The sequence below is a fragment of the Nannobrachium achirus genome, assembly GCF_963921795.1.
Source record: "Nannobrachium achirus genome assembly, chromosome: 20".
Classification (NCBI taxonomy): domain Eukaryota; kingdom Metazoa; phylum Chordata; class Actinopteri; order Myctophiformes; family Myctophidae; genus Nannobrachium; species Nannobrachium achirus.
In genome coordinates, this window is record NC_137827.1 from 35,178,813 (window position 1) to 35,195,973 (window position 17,161).

At 41.3% G+C, this 17,161-nt stretch overlaps 1 protein-coding gene across 1 annotated transcript; it reads right to left on the reverse strand.

Moving 5' to 3' along the window:
- Window positions 1-1,665: 1,665 nt before the first annotated feature.
- Window positions 1,666-7,601, reverse strand: fbxo30a (F-box protein 30a). The gene is made up of 3 exons (XM_080750713.1): window positions 7,429-7,601; window positions 4,461-6,520; window positions 1,666-4,244 (listed from the first exon to the last, which is right to left on the reverse strand). Exons 2-3 carry the CDS (start codon window positions 6,459-6,461, stop codon window positions 4,041-4,043), a joined length of 2,205 nt encoding a protein of 734 aa, XP_080606839.1. The 5' UTR covers window positions 6,462-6,520; window positions 7,429-7,601; the 3' UTR covers window positions 1,666-4,040.
- Between the last annotated feature and the right edge of the window lie 9,560 nt (window positions 7,602-17,161).

Genomic DNA, 17,161 nt, shown 5'->3' on the forward strand with positions numbered 1-17,161 from the left:
GATTGGCTTTTGGTGACTCTGAAAAACACTATATAGTGAGGAATGTATTCTATTAATTCATTCAAGTTTGACTAAAGAACTCTGAGGCCCCTGAGGTAGCTCACCAGCAAAGCCTGTGGGTCCTGGTTGGCGTTGCATTGCTTTTGTTCCCCCACTTAATGGAAATACCAAACTAAGCGATTAGGCCAAAGTGGCGGAAAAAATTACCTCTGGGAACTCAGATTGGGCCAAACTAAACAAAGTAGGCTAGGCCTATCTCATTTTGGAAACCGAAAAAGGAGACCCTGGGCTACCCTGAAGGGACCTTATCATTAAGGGACAGACAGAGGAAGCATGTCCTTCCCGAGACTGCTGCTTCTGTGCTTCTACCATGAATTGCTGTTATGGGAATGCATTTTATATTGTAGGCCATTTTATTGCATCTGTATTTTCAAGTAGGCTATTAGTTATGTTTTGTTTTATTGTAGGCTGCCAGTGTGCCAAAGGCAAATTTCCATTTTTTTTAGACAATAAAGATTTCTTTATCTTATTCCCTTTTGGATTTTTATCTTAGGCTATTATTTTATTCTGCCTCCTTGATTTCAACGTTGTTGCTATTGCTGCTTAATTTTTGTTCGGTTTTTAGCCTACCGTGTATTAACTTACAAACACTTCTCGTTTATCTTGTTAAATCCATGCAGCCTAGTTCTTGACCAGTCTATATACTCATTTTCTGATTCCTAGCTATAGCTAGTTTTTTGTGTTTGTCAGTCGATCATATATCCTATATTATTTATTATTTTTAACTTAATATATGCCTAGGATGATGCACAAATCTTTAACGGAATGTCCCAACATTTTGTAGCTCGTCTTGAAATTATTGACAAATAGGCCTACCACTTTTTTGATGACCCGAGTTGCGTCAAAGGCTGGGATAGGCTAGTGTTTTCTGCTGGTGTTTCAGTCCGAGTTTATCAAAGGGTGCGTTCGGAAATGCAGTGTAGTGAGTGCCTAAACGTAACCCTAACCTCAGTAAAATTTAGCTCTGGTCCATAGCGTTACTAACGCTATGGACCAGAGCTAAGTAAAATTATGCCTAAACCCAACCCTAACCTCAGTAAAACTATGCCTAAAACTAACCCTAACCAAAACCGCTGCGCATTTCCGAACGCACCCTTTGATACACTCGGACTGAAACACCAGCAGAAAACACTCTCCCGTCAAAGGCTAGTGGTGTTGCCAGCGGTCAGCGGAAGTGGCTAGGGGCAAGTCAATTTGTTGCTAATTGCTAAATTAAATTACTATCGTTATGTAATTGTGTTATGGCGCCATTCGTACATAATGTAATACATGCTGTTTCTGCCCTGGAATTTGAGTGTTAACTCAGATAGCCTAGTGTAGACAGCATGCATACAATGTATTATGGCCCTTTGACGCCATCTAGTGGGGAAAGAGAATATGTTGGCTACCTCTTTTACGTTCAACTCGGCAAGTGATGAGCAGTCTAAATGAAAATACTTTGGACAGCAGTACCAAGGTCGTGTCATTAAAAAAATAAAAATAAAGAAAAACAAAACGTTTAATGCTCAAGGAAATTATCATACACTTGAGGAGCCTGTAAACACAATCCATGAAACAAGGTTTTACAGCTGAAAAACATAACTGTTTGATGTAGTTTTCTTGTGACACCAAACACACTCAGATATTCTTTCCTGATTAGGTAGACATTAAAAACACATCAAAGTAAAAAAAAAAAAAAGTTAGACCTACTGCCCTAAAAATTCAAATAGCAACAACTGAAGGAGCAGTGATCTCCTTTTCTGTCAAATGTTGGTGCATTAGTATGCCGTCTATTCACGTTTACTGGCATTTTGTCATGTGCAATACATACAATTTACATTTGTCATTCAAAATGCCAAAAATATAAATGTTTGCCTTTGTAGGACAGTGTACATTGATAATAATGAACTGGACATATATGCGAATGGGACACTATAGTACTAGTAGAAAAAAAGGTGACAAATGTCAACGTACCAACCCTGTGAATTAAGGCTGACGAAAAAAAATATATATATGCAATTTCTCACTCACATGCAACAAAATAAGGGAGAAACATCCCTGCTACTTGAGCAAAAATACCCCTCACTACATTTCTTACAGTACATAACATGTGCAAAATAAATCTGAAATTCTACAGCCTAGACATTACATACACAGGCATGATGTCAATCCAAATAAAAGTACCAGTAAAACTAAAAATGTAAAGCAAACAAATGAGAATTGGGTTTTAACAATAGTGTTTAGGCTGTATAGCAAACTCCTTCAAAATATGAAAACACACGTTTCCTCGTTAACTATTGGCTATTTTTCAGTGCCATTTTAACTTACTTTCCATACAGTATATCAGAACTATTCTTCACATAAAAGGGGAGAAGAAAAATAAAATGCACATTTCTTAGACCTTATTTTTCCAACATAGCAAATAATGGTTTAACAGTAAACTGCTAAACTTAGTGTTGACTGAGACCAAGACAGTTTACTTTCACAACACGTTCAAGTTAACAGTTTAGTTGGTAGGTGGGCTCCATTACTCTGTAAATGGGGACTATGATGAATAAACATCATCTCTTCCAGATGTGGAAGTCATTGTTAATCCAACACTGCAATACACACAATTAGGCTATAATACTGAGTGGTATGCCAGTCAGTAGCTGGTGTCTTCATTGTGTAGGCCTCAGTGATTCTATAATGTTACATTTATACACAGGCTTAAGGCTACAGGCCAAAGGCCAACACTTTGTGATGCAGCTTCACACTACAACCCTGAGACACCAAGAACATTGCACATTGGTTATGTGGTTTTGTAGTGCCAAGAGAATGACCATGAGAAATAACTGAAAAGTAATAATCCTTATCAGAGCGAAGCCTGTACCCCTTATATTTCTTCACACCTGGCCTGCAGGATTTTATGAATTATTACATTAGGGCAGGGGACAAATCTGTGGCAAACTTCATCTGGCACTTTAGCTATTTTGCCAAACAGCCGAATAAAAAAGAAACTAATAATAATGGCTGGTTAGCTGCCAGAGTGGTAGGTTGAGTGGGCAAACTCACAACAACCACGGCCAAAATTTACCAGCATTTGGCTAATGGCTGGGGTGATATCTCATCTGACCCATGTGCCAGCACATTTGTCAGAAATTAGAACACAGCTAAGGAAGAAGACCCTTCAGCTAAATCACAATGATCACACAAAACAATGAATTCAGAGTCAACTGCTAGATCACAAAGCTTCTCAATACCCAAATAGCAAACATGATGACATGCTGGTTAGATTATCTGCTACATTGTTCAGCTGTTTAAAATGGCATGCCCTGTGCACATTTGATGTTTGGTCAATATCTAAAAATGATGATTAGTGAGAACTATGAGGTCCAAGCAAAGTAACGCTGGTCACACTCTAGGTGTCAAGATAAGATATAAAACCGTGCAAGATAAGATAGCAGTATTTGTTCCAGCAGGAAGCAGTTTAGAAATCTCACTGAGATATTCAGAACCTCCTCATGACTAGAAATCAAGTGTTCATCATACGTTAAGGCTCTACTCTCATTGCCAATACTAACTTCTTAATATAAAAATAAAAATTCTACATTGAAACATCTTGTTATATACATATCACTGGCATATGCTAAATTAAAATCTTCAGTACATTGGGATTAGTTTCAAATCAAATCACATTGAATCTAATCAAGCTCTCTCTTTGAGTGGAAGATACCAGGCTTACACTTGAATTGGCTCTTTAAAGTCCTGAACGGCACCATTTGTCCTGCAGGACTTCCAAACACAGTGATACATAATTTCCATGACATATTTGAAATGATATCTTCTTCACTCCAATATCAACTGTCTGAAGGAGTGATAGTGTATGACAACAAACAACTCGTACATTAATTGTGAGGCTGTAAATATGTATTAATTGTAAACAGTGGAGTAAAATCATAGTATTTGGAGTTATGGGTGAGTTAAGATGGTTCAAAAAAGAAAGATAATCTTTTATCTGTTCAAGCTACTGGCTTGAGGACTGAGCGTAAACATCTTCCCTCTTTAGTGAGCTCTCTGGTGAAACACATGCAAGGCAAAGGGATAGCCTCCTCCCGACGTGAGATTGTGTTGAACTTGCACTTCTTGAGGTGGTCAGCCATGCTGGCAATGTTGGCAAACTTCCACTCGTTCACGGTACCAAAGGCTGTGCTGAATCGCCACACCTGATTGGCAAACAGAAGAACAAATGCATTACTTCTCGCTTGCACCATTTAAAAAGACAATGCATTTATTTGAAGGAACAGACATGAGACATGCACTCTAAACAATGGTGTGTCGGTCAAAATGTAGAACTATGAATCCAAATGAACAAATAAACCCTTTGCAAAATGTCTGGTAAACCGTAAACACATGAACTATGACTAAACTAAATTACTAACCTTGTCTTTATTCTGCCAAGAATGTGATCCATCAGCGCATCGTTTCTTCTCCCAGAGCAGGACAACCATGCCACGCATCTGTAATAGGCTGGCACACACGTCTCTCATGGATCGGGACACTCTAGACAGTTGGCACAGGCTAAAGCCATCCAGGAAGCTTGCTACATGTTGCAACAACTCAAACGGAAGACTGGTGAGGTGGTCACACTGGGAGCCAAAGCGGCAGGTGTTTCTTGGAAAACTGTCCCCATTTTTCAAGGGCAGATTGGGCTGCACTCCGAACGAACCAAGGTGCCTGTCGTGGATGATTCTTGAACCCTGCACAGAAGGGCAGAATCGTCTTTGGGAGTAGGTGCAGCCGTAGTAAGCCAGGGGGCAGCGGTGCTCCATCCAGCCGTTCAGCCCAGCATGGATATCCCCATGGACATTTTTGAAATGAGAGGAGAACTCATCCCGCCGGAACAGCTGGCCACACACAAAGGTGAACATGGAACGCTGCTTGGTTTGGTATCGGGCCACACACTCAAGGACCAGATCCAACCTGAGCGTGTGGAAGGGGCTTGGGTTGGAAAGCTGCGGGCTGGCATGATCACAGGCTGAGGCTGAGGCGATGTCTCCAACCATGGTGTTGGTTGCGAGAATGGCAGAGGGAAAAGAGAATGTCTGAGTACCAAAGTCAATGTGGTAACCATCTACAAACCTGCTGTCTGAGATTCCTCGGCCACCCGGAGAGTCCCCCAGGCAAAACAGCAAGGCTGCAGTGATGAGATCAATACCGTGGAGCCCCATTGGGTCGTCTGCAACCTCCAAATCAGAAGTGTCTACTGACTTGTCCTCCATCTTTGCCCGAAACAGGTAACCATCTAGTGCTCGTCTGCCATTGAATGTAAACACGCCCATTCCTCTTAGCACATCAACATTATGCAGCTTACGTTCCAAGCACCTGTATTCAATAGGCATAGGCAGGTGTTGAAACACACGAAGATCAGGCATCAAGAACGGTATCTGAGGTGGGAGAGGCGCTGGTTGGGGCCCGTGGGGCTCCAGTGCCACTGCAGGCATGGAATGATAAGGCACCTCTGGCCTGACATAGGAGTTGTCATCAATTGAGTCATTGTCATCGATTGACTCGTTGTCATCCGGCTCTTCAACATACAACTCAACAAAATCACTCTCTTCTACCCAGCCAATGTCATTTTCTTCCCCAACCACACAACCCACCCCACCTACAGCCCCAACCTCACAGTCTGAATCTGAGTCACTCTCCTTCATGTCTACGTTTTTCAAATCCTCAACAGCGTAATCACTGTGCCCATTTTCTCCATTGTGAAGCGCCCCATTCTTATCAGTCCTTTCACCATTCAAGTTTCCAATGATTGCATCAACATCCCTGGAATTGGTGAGGATGTCTAAGGCAGCGGCCAGGCTTCTACTCTCTACTGATGCCTTGTATAGCTCATTGTAGGGTTCCTCTTCCATGTCCACTGTTCCGTTCCCAAGTATCGTCTCTGATGCTATACTTGACGCTACAGACAGTTTGTCACTTTCACCATCTTTTTTCTCACCGTTCTTGGAAACATTTGTTATCACTTTCAGGGATTCCAGTAGCATCCTCTGGTCCTGCAAGGCCAATGCCATATCAAGCTGCTCAACTTCATCAAAGTCTTTGCTCAAGTTCTCGTAGGACTTGCGGTCAGCATAGCTCACGGGCCAGCGGTTCCACTCCATTGTGCAACACACCACGCTCGCTGGGCATATTTCAAGGTGCTCTGCCATCTTGATGCGAGCGATGGTAAACGGGCACCCAAAACCAGTGTTTAGGCAAGGCACCCTTTCATATGGACACAGCAGACGATGTTCTTCTGTTTTGCAAGAGTGAAAAACAGCCCCACAAACAAGGTGGCAGCCGATGAGGTCACAGGATACACCCAACTCTGGTCTGACCATGCATCTTCTATTGATGCACTTGAGGCAGTGAGTGTGTAGGTCCTCCATTGTCATGTGGCTACTCCAAAGCAAAGAGGTGCCTTGTTTATAGGAAGGGGCGAGGTTGTCAAACCCTGAAACAAAACAAAACACTTGTTTCACATAGATTCGGAAATGACACTCGAGACCTTGTCAATAACCAGCATATTAATGCTGTAAGTCAAAGCAGCAGACAGACACAGAGATGGAATAGGTCATGTATTCACAAGTTATACACGTGAAAACAAATCATTCTGTAATGTAGCTCCAGAACTTCTCGTCTCTGAGCGTATATGTTTACCAATTTTTAAATGTCCCATGACATTTCACAAGACCCCTCTTGAGTTACATGGTCACAACAGTTCTCCAAAGACCTCAGGGTACACTTGACCCCCCTCACCTTTGGCTCAGAGCAGGAGCTGTCCATTCATGGCGTTTGGTGACAAGTCTGACAACAAAACCTAAAGAATGTGAACAAGCTATGCAGACTATAATGGTCAACGACTATGGCAAGAGGAGAAAGAATTCTGTTTTTGTTTTTACTGAGCTACATACAGTTACTGAACGCTTATGTCTGATTAGTATGATGACATGAAGTATTAACCTTAAATACCCACAGCAGTGTTGCAAGTCACAACAACAACAACACACCACAGTAAACACAGCGAGCACAGCCATTGTTCCAAGTGACTGCCAACAGAACAGTCTAGCAGCTAATTACGCAAGGCTGGCTGGCAAACTCAACTACTATAAACAAAAACACCAGCCAGCGCTTCTGAGCATCTACAACACTTCTATGTCTTATTAATGTAACGTGGTCGGTTTAACATCTACACGTTACTTTACAGTTCAGTCGCGTTACTAAATAAGCTAGCTGATGATGCAGAAAAAAACTTTTGTTACACAGAGCACAACAACATCAACATGGCCAGCAGCAGGCTAACGCTGGATAGCAGCTACTTCGGCTAAGTTCTCTCCCGTAGCTTCTTAGAAATGTGCTTACCCGAATGAAGCCGCGCTCCAACGCGTTTTTTCTTTTGTCTCCACGTTATGCCAATATACTCCTCGACTATAATGTAAAATGTTTAGCTGTTAAGAAGATGATCTGCGGTAATAATGTGTTCTAGTGTTATTTTATGCGGGCTACAAGCGGCTATCTATTGGCTAAGTTAGACCTTTACTGATCCCGGCCGTTTGTGTGTGTTGCTGTTGCCTGCTGCTACAAGTGTGGGGCGCTAGAGTAGTACGTCACCAGGCAAGAGAACCAGTAAGGTTTGGCCCCGCGACATGGGACCTATGAGCGCACCGTAAATAGACAAGTCTGGGGAATACCCGCCTCAATATATTTCAGTGGTGGAAAAAGTACTCACATAAGGGTGCACATGTATTTTAGTATATCAAAAGTATCAATACTGCAACCTAGAAATACTCTGTTACAAGTAAAAGTCCTGAATTCAAAATGTAGGCCTACTTGAGTAAAAGTACGAAAGTGTTGGCATCAAATTGTTCTTAAAGTACCAAAAGTAAAAGTAGTCATGCAGAATGTCCTATTTCAAGTTTTCAAATGTACAAAAATCTTTTGAAATTAGTAGCTCTACAAGCTCACAATGTCGCAGTAAAAGAAAATGAATTTTGACTAATGAGCTTTCTGACTAATGAGCTTTCTGACTTATGGGCAGTCCCCCTTAGTTACTTTACACCACTGGTATGTCATCATACTAATAATAAGCTACATGCAATTTATTCAAAATCCAATAAAGCATTTAAAAATCATGTGTATTTTACAAAATGACAAAACTCAGGGACAGCAAAGATCTTTATTACGTTTTTTTGCTTTCTTACAAAACATGAAAATAGAAATCCAATAAAGCATTTAAAAATCATGTGTATTTTACAGAATGATCAAACTCAGGGACAGCAATTGATCTTTATTAAGTTTTTTTGCTTTCTTACAAAACATGAAAATGACAGAAAGGGATTTTTTTTTCTTCAAAATAGCACATCTTTCAAAAAATCCTTCAAGTATTTCCATATACTGAGGTTGTACGTACACCCTAGCTAATCTCTGCGTGTGTGCGTGCCTGTGTGTGTGTGTGTGTGTGTGTGTGTGTGTGTGTGTGTGTGTGTGTGTGTGTGTGTGTGTGTGTGTGTGTGTGTGGCTATATGTGTGATGGGGGAGGTAAAGAGAAGAGGAAAACTGTGTCAGTAGTGTGTGTGTGTGTGTGTGTGTGTGTGTGTGTGTGTGTGTGTGTGCGTGCGTGCGTGCGTGCGTGCGGTCGACTGTTCGTTTGCTAGTTCACTGGGGCTACCAGTTCACGAGGCCACCACCTCTGAGATGTGGTGGATGTTGGACAGCGTGAGTTGTGCTTCCTGCGCGGGGTAGGAGCGTCTGGAGCGAAGCCATAGCCTCCCGAACACCCCTGTGACCAGCAGCAGCACAACCAGGAGCCCTCCCAGAACAAAGGTCTCCACCGGGGGCACAGCTCCGGCGTCTGCCAAGAAAAAGGAGATAGTTGTAGCGCGTTCTTCATATGAATTACAGCAGTGTTTCTCAAACGTTCAAATGTCAAGGTCTCCCCTTAACTCTCCCCATTAACTCTGTACAAATTTGGCATTTGTACATTGCCAGAGTTACAGACTTGTACAGGTCAATTTAGAACCCCCTAACCTAAAGGAACCACATTTGAGAACCACTGAATTACAGTACCGTATCACATTTAAAAGCTGTGAAAGTATGAAACAAATATATTAATATAGAAAAGAAGATCAGATTAGTGAGGATCAAAGTTTTATTGGAAAATGAAATGAAATCTTAGAAATAACTAAATAAAATCAAATAAATAAAGTTAGCCTATACAAAGTCATGAGAAATTGTATTGTATTGTCCTGTATATGGATTACCTTACAGAAGTGTATGCAGTTCAGTTCATAGTTATTTATATAAAAATGCTAATTACAAAATAAACACTGTGTCTTACTATTACGTGTTTGTGATCACGCAGCCTGTCCAAATTAAAGAGAAAAAAAGACAAGACACTGCCATTGTTGGAAACATACTCAGACCGGGTTGGTCCATTTCTGGCATAAGCCGTCTAATGGGTCCATAAGACACTGTGTGGGACAAAGGGATGTCTCTCCGTGTCCTCCCCAAGGGATCTTCACCAGAGCAGTTCTGTTGTGGGAAAATAGTTGTGTTGTCAGGCAGAAACACAGGGGCATCAACGGCTTCATTGTCATGTTTCAAGATATCAACACAGCCTCATTGTCAAATGGTGTGTCAGACTTTTGTTTATTCATCAAGAACGAGAGGAAACATTGTCCATTCGTGCTTAGAATCAAGTCAACTTGGGTCGGGTGCCACACTAGGATACAGCTGGGAAACAATTCTTGACTCCTTGGTCTATTTTAAGACATCAGCTGTATATAGGCTAACTTGTCTGAACTGGCCTCTGACTACCTGTCTGAGGAATGGGCACAACATGAACTCAACTCACAGGCTGGCAGAATCCTGGTGTATTGTGGCAGATTTGGACATTGCAGTGGAGGAAGACATCAGTATAAGAGCTTCCCACAAACTTAAACATTTGTATCCTGAACATGGCCTCTGGACCCTGGCCGTTCCTCAACACTGTCAGTGTCTGTTCACTTGACAGCACAGGGCAGCTGTGGGAGACAGACAGAAAGTACAGGCAGAAAGTACAGAAAGTCCAGACAGACAGACAGACAGACAGACAGACAGACAGACAGACAGACAGACAGACAGAGATAAATCGATCAGAAAGGCAGTACAGGAGACAGAATATCATGAGGAACAGTAAGTACATATTTTCAAAGGGTGCAAATTGAAAGGGAAAATGTCGTATTTTCATTATAAGCATTGCATCCCTTCACTCTGATTCACTGCAAAGCTAACAAAACAATGTAAACATTATTTTAAGTGTGACCGAGACAGCATAAGACAAATCGCTTTGAGGATCACCCCCATTACATGGCATTGTGAAATCCTTTTTGCATTTCATTGCCTTGCTGTTGTTAACAGTAGAATATACTGCCTGGTTGTCAAGGGCATGCACAGCTGTTGAACAGAAACGCATATGGACTCAAACGGGGAGGGGGCGGGGTCATATGACCTGGCCCCAAGAGTTGTTGTCTGGACTGTTCTCTAAGCAACTAATTCTCTTATTTCAGATTTCAACAGTGTTTTCCTAGGTGGAGTAAAGGGTAATTTTTAATAAGGTGTCCAAAAATAGCCAATCTACTGTACAAGCTAACAATGTGTCCCAGCGTAACACATTGTGGCTTGTAGATCTGCTATTTTTGGTAGCCTACACCACACGTAAATCAGGCATTAATGCCAGCTTGCAAGTATTTTGATTTAACAGGAAGCCAGAGCATGTTGATACAAGCACAGGCATCTTTCAAGTATTTCAAGTATACTGTAACTTGTAACACTTGTTTGGTCAAGAGTCAACACTTGAGTCCTGATTTTATCAGCTGTGATTGATACCAGCGGTAAAATAAGGATGTGGTTACTGATGGCTTTCCAGTTTTTCTTCTCTCTTGTGAGAATACAATAAAACATGTTTCAATTATATCATTTGAACATTGGGTTTATGTGGCATGACTTCTGAATTCTGCTTGTAATAAAGCAAAAAATAAATGAAATAAAAAGTAAAGATAAATACAGCTGGTTTTATTCAAGCTGTCTTAGGATAGACCTGTCCCTGATGAAGGTGTACTGGATGTTGCTGTATGGATCACTGGTTGGCGTCGCCCAACATCTTTCCATACGCAGCGTCAAATGGGCCGGAATCTAAAGCCACAGAGACAGCCAGGGAGTCAGGAATATATCTTGATGCAATCATTCATTCATCCATCCAGTCATTCAAGTCACACAAGGTAAATGTTTTTCCATAGTGGGTCAACAACACACATTCACAGCCAGTAAACAACAGATGCATGGAGGGCGGGGGGTTCTTGGTATCTGCTGTGGCACATTTGGGATCATAACAGGCTTAAAATGTTTGCTGGAGGCAGGGGCGTCACAAGGGGGGGAAAAGTGGGACCGGGTTACTAGGGCCCAAGGTGGAGGGGCCTTAATTATGTTATAGCTATTGAAAAATAGCAGATCTACAAGCTCTCAGCACTGCACTGGGTGCCGTGCTGCGGTAGATCTGCTATTTTTGAAAAGTCGTGACAATGTGTGCAAATCGTTGATTATATGTATTTTTTAGTGAACATATGTAACTCAAATTTAGCTTCTGGGGGGGTCCCTGGAACTAAATATTTTGAGATTGGGGTCTGTGGCCAAATACATATCATTTTGGGGGTCCTTCACATGAAAAGGTTTGAGCACCACTGACATAGAAACATAGGTTTTTCAAAGAACCTTAGTAGGATTTGAAATATTCCAAGACTTGCACTAATTTTCACGATTTTTTTCAATAGTTAAAGCACAAAATGTGAGTGGATCCTTGTACCCAGGGCTCAGAATTTGGTGCGACACTGGCTGGAGGGGAGGGAAGCAAGAGTGATGTGAAGAAACACAGAGGCAGTGCCAGGAACTGTTTTGGAAGCAAGGGCCTGTTCAAAGAGCATGAGCACGAGACCAATAAATCTCTGATTGATAACAACGTCGAGCTGTGGACCAGCACTCAAATTACTGCCTGGTCATTGACTACAGAGTTTCATTTCTAGCTGGGCCTGAAACCTCTTACAACACCACACATTGCTTAACATAGACTAGCAGCAACATGCCTAGCCTAGTCCAGAAATAGCTGTCAAAAAGATAAAATCATCTAATGATTTTTCCAACTGATGTTTAACCACTTTCAATCTGGCGTCACTATTTTGGGAATGTCATTACAAGTGAAATCTTTCGAAAAATTTGAAAAATGTGAAAAGAATTCCAAAGATTTATGAAGCAACGCTTTGTAAACTATTTTTGCCATGTGTTGTACAATGGAGTATTCATGGAATTAATGTATTGCAATGTAATGCATTTCAACCATTGTACATAAAATAAACGTAAATTGTATTGTACTATTCTCTATAACATTTCTTTTTTGGTCATTACACACATTAGTTAAGTATTATTTACTGCATATTTGTTATTAGGAGAAAATGTTAAATGAACTACGCCATATACCATAATATTTAGGAAATATCAGTAGATCTTGAGTCTACTCAAAGTTCCTGTATATTTGTTGCACTCTATCTAGTCTTACATTCCTGCACACAGTTAAGTTTAACAATCCCAAATAAATGTTAACAGTAACAAAATATTGGTTCAAAAAAGGTTATTTCCAACGGCAATTCTTTGTTACTGCTGTCTAGAAAGAGAGGGAAAGAGTTAGATACTGTAAGCTAGATTCAAATGAATTGGCTTCAGCAGCAAAATGCCACAGTAATATTTCCACATAGTTTTCACATTGAGCAGTGGTTCTCAAATTGGGTCCAGGAACCCTCAGGGTTTCTTGAAAGGTTTCCAAATGGACCCTTACAGGTCTGTAACTGTCAGATTTATGGGGTCCTTGAAATTAAAAAGTTTGAGAACCACTGACCTTCAGCTTCCCAGAGAGGACAGACCCCTTTTCAGTTCATACTATTTACCATAAAAACGTTCACAAAGATGTTGTCGTCCAGGGTAAGTGAGGGAACGGTAGTCCATCTATCCTCAAAGTTCTCATCTTTGAACAGCAACATTGATACTGAGAAGTTCCCATCTTCTGTGTTCAAAGTGATTGTTCTGCAGAAAGAAAGATTCACATTTTAAAGTACAAATTTAAACCAATATCGAACCATTAAACCAGTCTTTCCCAAACATAGGGTTACGACCGCTTTCGGGTCATGGACCCATTTCTATTGGTCGTGGTGGAAATATATTTCTATTGGTCGTGGAAATATCCCATTTTCATTTTCACCTTTGATACAATTTATTTTCTTTAAAAGTTGTGAGGGTATAGATCTTCTATTCTTGAAAGAGGGCTTAAGTGATTCATTCATAATGTATTTTTGTAAGTTTGGGATCTTTTGGGATCTAAGTTTGAGGGTCTCAAACTGGAAAAGGTTGGGATCCCTGATCTAGACACAGATAATAGAACCATAGAAGAATGTTTACTACTTTGCTTACCTGACATCCACTCGAATCATATTCTCTCCATTAGGCTGTTGGACCATGTAGTTGATTGGATAGCGGCACACAAAAGTGATGTTGATGTAGTTTCTGGTAACAATGTCTGTATCATTATTGCGTATGGTGTTTATGAACATGATGTGTGTGTCGTCTGAGGTCTGAAGAGAACAAAAGAAGCAGATGTTTAGTTTTACAATTAGTCATAATGTTGATCCATCCGTCTATGTTTTAAACAGCAAGATTTGTTCTTTTTGACATGAAGCTGGGGCATTGACCATTTTCAGTCTCACTATACTGAACAAACATAAAGCAAAGCAAAGAGAAAGTATAAAGACAGAAGTACTTCACATGCAGTGCAAGCACTGCAAAAAGTGCAAGACATATGATAGAGTAGACTATATATTACTCTCACATTATGTACAGTACATGCAATATTCAACTATGCACTTTAAAGGACCAAGGCATATAATATTGCTGCAGTGAGGTGGTATAAAGTGTCGTAGGAACTAGGAAGGCAAATGGACACACATAACACGACATGCAGCATCTTTCAGCCCCAGTCAAAAAAATTAAAAATAACAGGAGAAATGTCATGGCACCTGCAGATAACCATGAGTGGTCAGTGGTACACTCATGCTTCTTCAAGCTTCAATTAAAACACAGAAAATGTGTCAATGCTCTTTCCCAAGCCATAACTTTAACAGTAATAATCCCCTCACACACTGTAAATGTGAATGATACAGTTTCAATGCTCAGTTGCAGGGCAGTGACGTAGTTGAAGCCATAAAATGCAGACTGGTTGAAAAGGTTGCGTCCAAGTTGTGTCTGGGCCCCTGTTGAGCTGAAATGGAGTATGGGCCCCGTGGTCACTGGGCAGGATGAATTGCCCCCACCGTGCCCCTAACGGTCCAGACACCTTTTACTACCTCTTGGTAAATATGCAACCCCCCACTATGACCACTATAGACTGGTTTTCTACAGCCAAAGGACACGTCTGCATTACTCCTCAAGAGAACCCCTCTGACACTTTCAATTATTACAAGATAACACCGAGCCAAGATGTTTCACGGATGCAAAAACATCAGAGGGGACATGAGCGAAGAACAATGTCACATTTATTAGGATATGGATGACCTGTAAACCACAGTTATCCGTAATCTATTTTTCCGAGACTGGGTTTAAAAGCTTTTAAGTTCAAGGTGAAAAGGGGATTGGCAGCTATGGCATTCCTCTCTTTAACAACAGCATCTAATACAAAGCAGGCTTACTTCCTTCAACCGCTATGCAAAAAGTCTTATAAAACTGTGTGTGTGTGTGTGTGTGTGTGTGTGTGTGTGTGTGTGTGTGTGTGTGTGTGTGTGTGTGTGTGTGTGTGTGTGTGTGTGTGTGTGTGTGTGTGTGGCTATGGAGAAGGCGGGGGCGGGATCCTACCACTTCAAAGCTGTGTTAACCTTTTACTCGCTTAACAAGAACATGCCCCTTATATGCTTTCTCAGCGAGGCCTTCAATGGCACTCGTGTCCTGAAGTGCGGATTTATACCTTGCCAATGTTAGAATTGTCCTCGCTGCAGTGTGCAGCCATTCTGTGTGAGTGTTTGGAGGGAAATAATAAGGCAAGACTGCAAGGATGGTCAGAGAATTATGGCCCCTCTATTCACCAACCTAAACACACGGTCATCATTTCCATATAAATCCTGACAATTTAGAGCTGCAGAGCCCTTTCAGCTACCACTTGTTGCTCTGAGTGACATTCTGGTCTGTTATGGGGGAAAGGAACAACGCTACCCTTCTCTGTATAAACATATGCCACTTTCCCCCTCCTTTTCGCCTTCCTTTCTCTCAGAGTTTGTGCCTTTCTCTGTCCACCTTATTATGCCTGGTATGAGCTAATTCCAAAGTAGCAATCTGGACACAGGGGCCCACAGTCTGCACTTGCGTCATAAAAGGGGGGAGAAGTCTCTTTTCTGGTCTAAGGTTATTTTTAGTGTTATGTAAAGAGCAATTACCTCACCCAATTAGCTCCTTTTTTACCACTACAAAGGTCCAGACGGGTGGCCAGTTCCCATAACAACCGTGGACATCATAAAATAGATAATTTATTATGATGACTATTTTATTTTGTCAATAATGGGCGTATCAACTGTAATTTGCCCTCATATTATGAAATGCTGACACATTTTACTTTTGTCAAATGTGACAAGAACACCTGCACACTTTGATTAGTATTAGTCTGCAATGCCTAATTCATGCTCTGAAGTATGGCTTAAATCTTCAATCTTCAAAGAAATACACAAAGAAACGTCTAGGTAAAGTGTTGAAGACATACCATGATGGTTCCACAGTCAGAGAGGTTCGTCTTAATGCTGAAAATGTAATCATCCCCTCTCTCAACACCACGGCACTCTGGATCATTTAAATGCAAGTCCCAAACCTAGGGAGAAAACAATAAACACATATTCGGCCTAGATATGACAGACATGATTACGCAAAGTACTTGGTAAACAGTGTTGAATAGGGTTGTATTGGTGCTCACTTACATGAACTGGAGGCACTTTGTTGAGGAAAAAGCTACTAGGAATTACGACCTCCATAAGATCGTTAGTACAAATAACAGTGTCATTGAGCTCTAGAAGAACAGAAAAAGAACAGTTTCATACCTCACTTACAGCACAATATTCCGTTTATCTCATATATAAAAAATAAATGTAACACTTTTCTTTTTGTTTGTTACACTGTTTTCTTTACCAGATGGGCAGGTTTGTTTATGTTAGATCGATTCATATAACATCAGCACCATTAACAGTCACTCAAATGCTAAATGATGAATAATAATTTAACTCTGAAAGTGAAGAAATTGACCTTTACAAGTTACTTTTTACAGTTGCATATTAAAATTAACAATCTGAATTTCTCTGTATATGTGGCATATAACTATAATGTTTTCGCTACAGAATTTCATAAATTCCTTATAGACACAACTGTGACACATGTAAGGTCAATGGACTATCAACACATTCTTTATGAAACATACCTCAGGGCCAACACAAGGACATATTTGACCTCTTGACAGATGTGCAGCACAAGCCGTTTCCCAACCAAGAGCTTACCCTGCTCCTCAGACTCCAGATAGACAGCAGACGCGCCCATCCTCACGGCGAGCAGGAACCAGACAAACACCAATCTCACAGGTGCCATCTTCCAAGGAGTCTCTATTTGGCGTCTCTTCAGCGCAAACACTTAACTCACTCTGCACCCGTTTTGGCCCTTTCCCCCCTGAATGTGTGAATCTTCTGGGACTTCTTCGCCACAACTAGCTGTCACTACGGCGAGACGTAGTACACCCCCTCTCCTCTTACTCCAGCCCTCGAAAAACTGTTCGAATGGACTGGGGAGCCTCCCTCCAGCCTTAAAACACCAGCCTGAATGATGTCCCTGACCAACAATGAGATTCCGCACATGAATAGGGGGATCCGAGGGGAGTCCAAGGTAACACGCATCCAACTCGCCTATTGCGGTGATGCCCCCTTTAGTAAACATCTTACAACTTTTTCTTACTATGGGGAGCAACAAGAAGTCTGGTAACCATGCAAAGAGGAACAAC

Excerpts from the sequence above, each read along its gene's own strand:
- fbxo30a (XM_080750713.1), bottom strand. The coding sequence starts at position 6,461 with ATGACAATGGAGGACCTACACACTCACTGCCTCAAGTGCATCAATAGA. Across the intron at positions 4,245-4,460 it reads CTTGGCAGAATAAAGACAAG|GTGTGGCGATTCAGCACAGC; the intron begins GTTAGTAATTTA and ends TTTGCCAATCAG.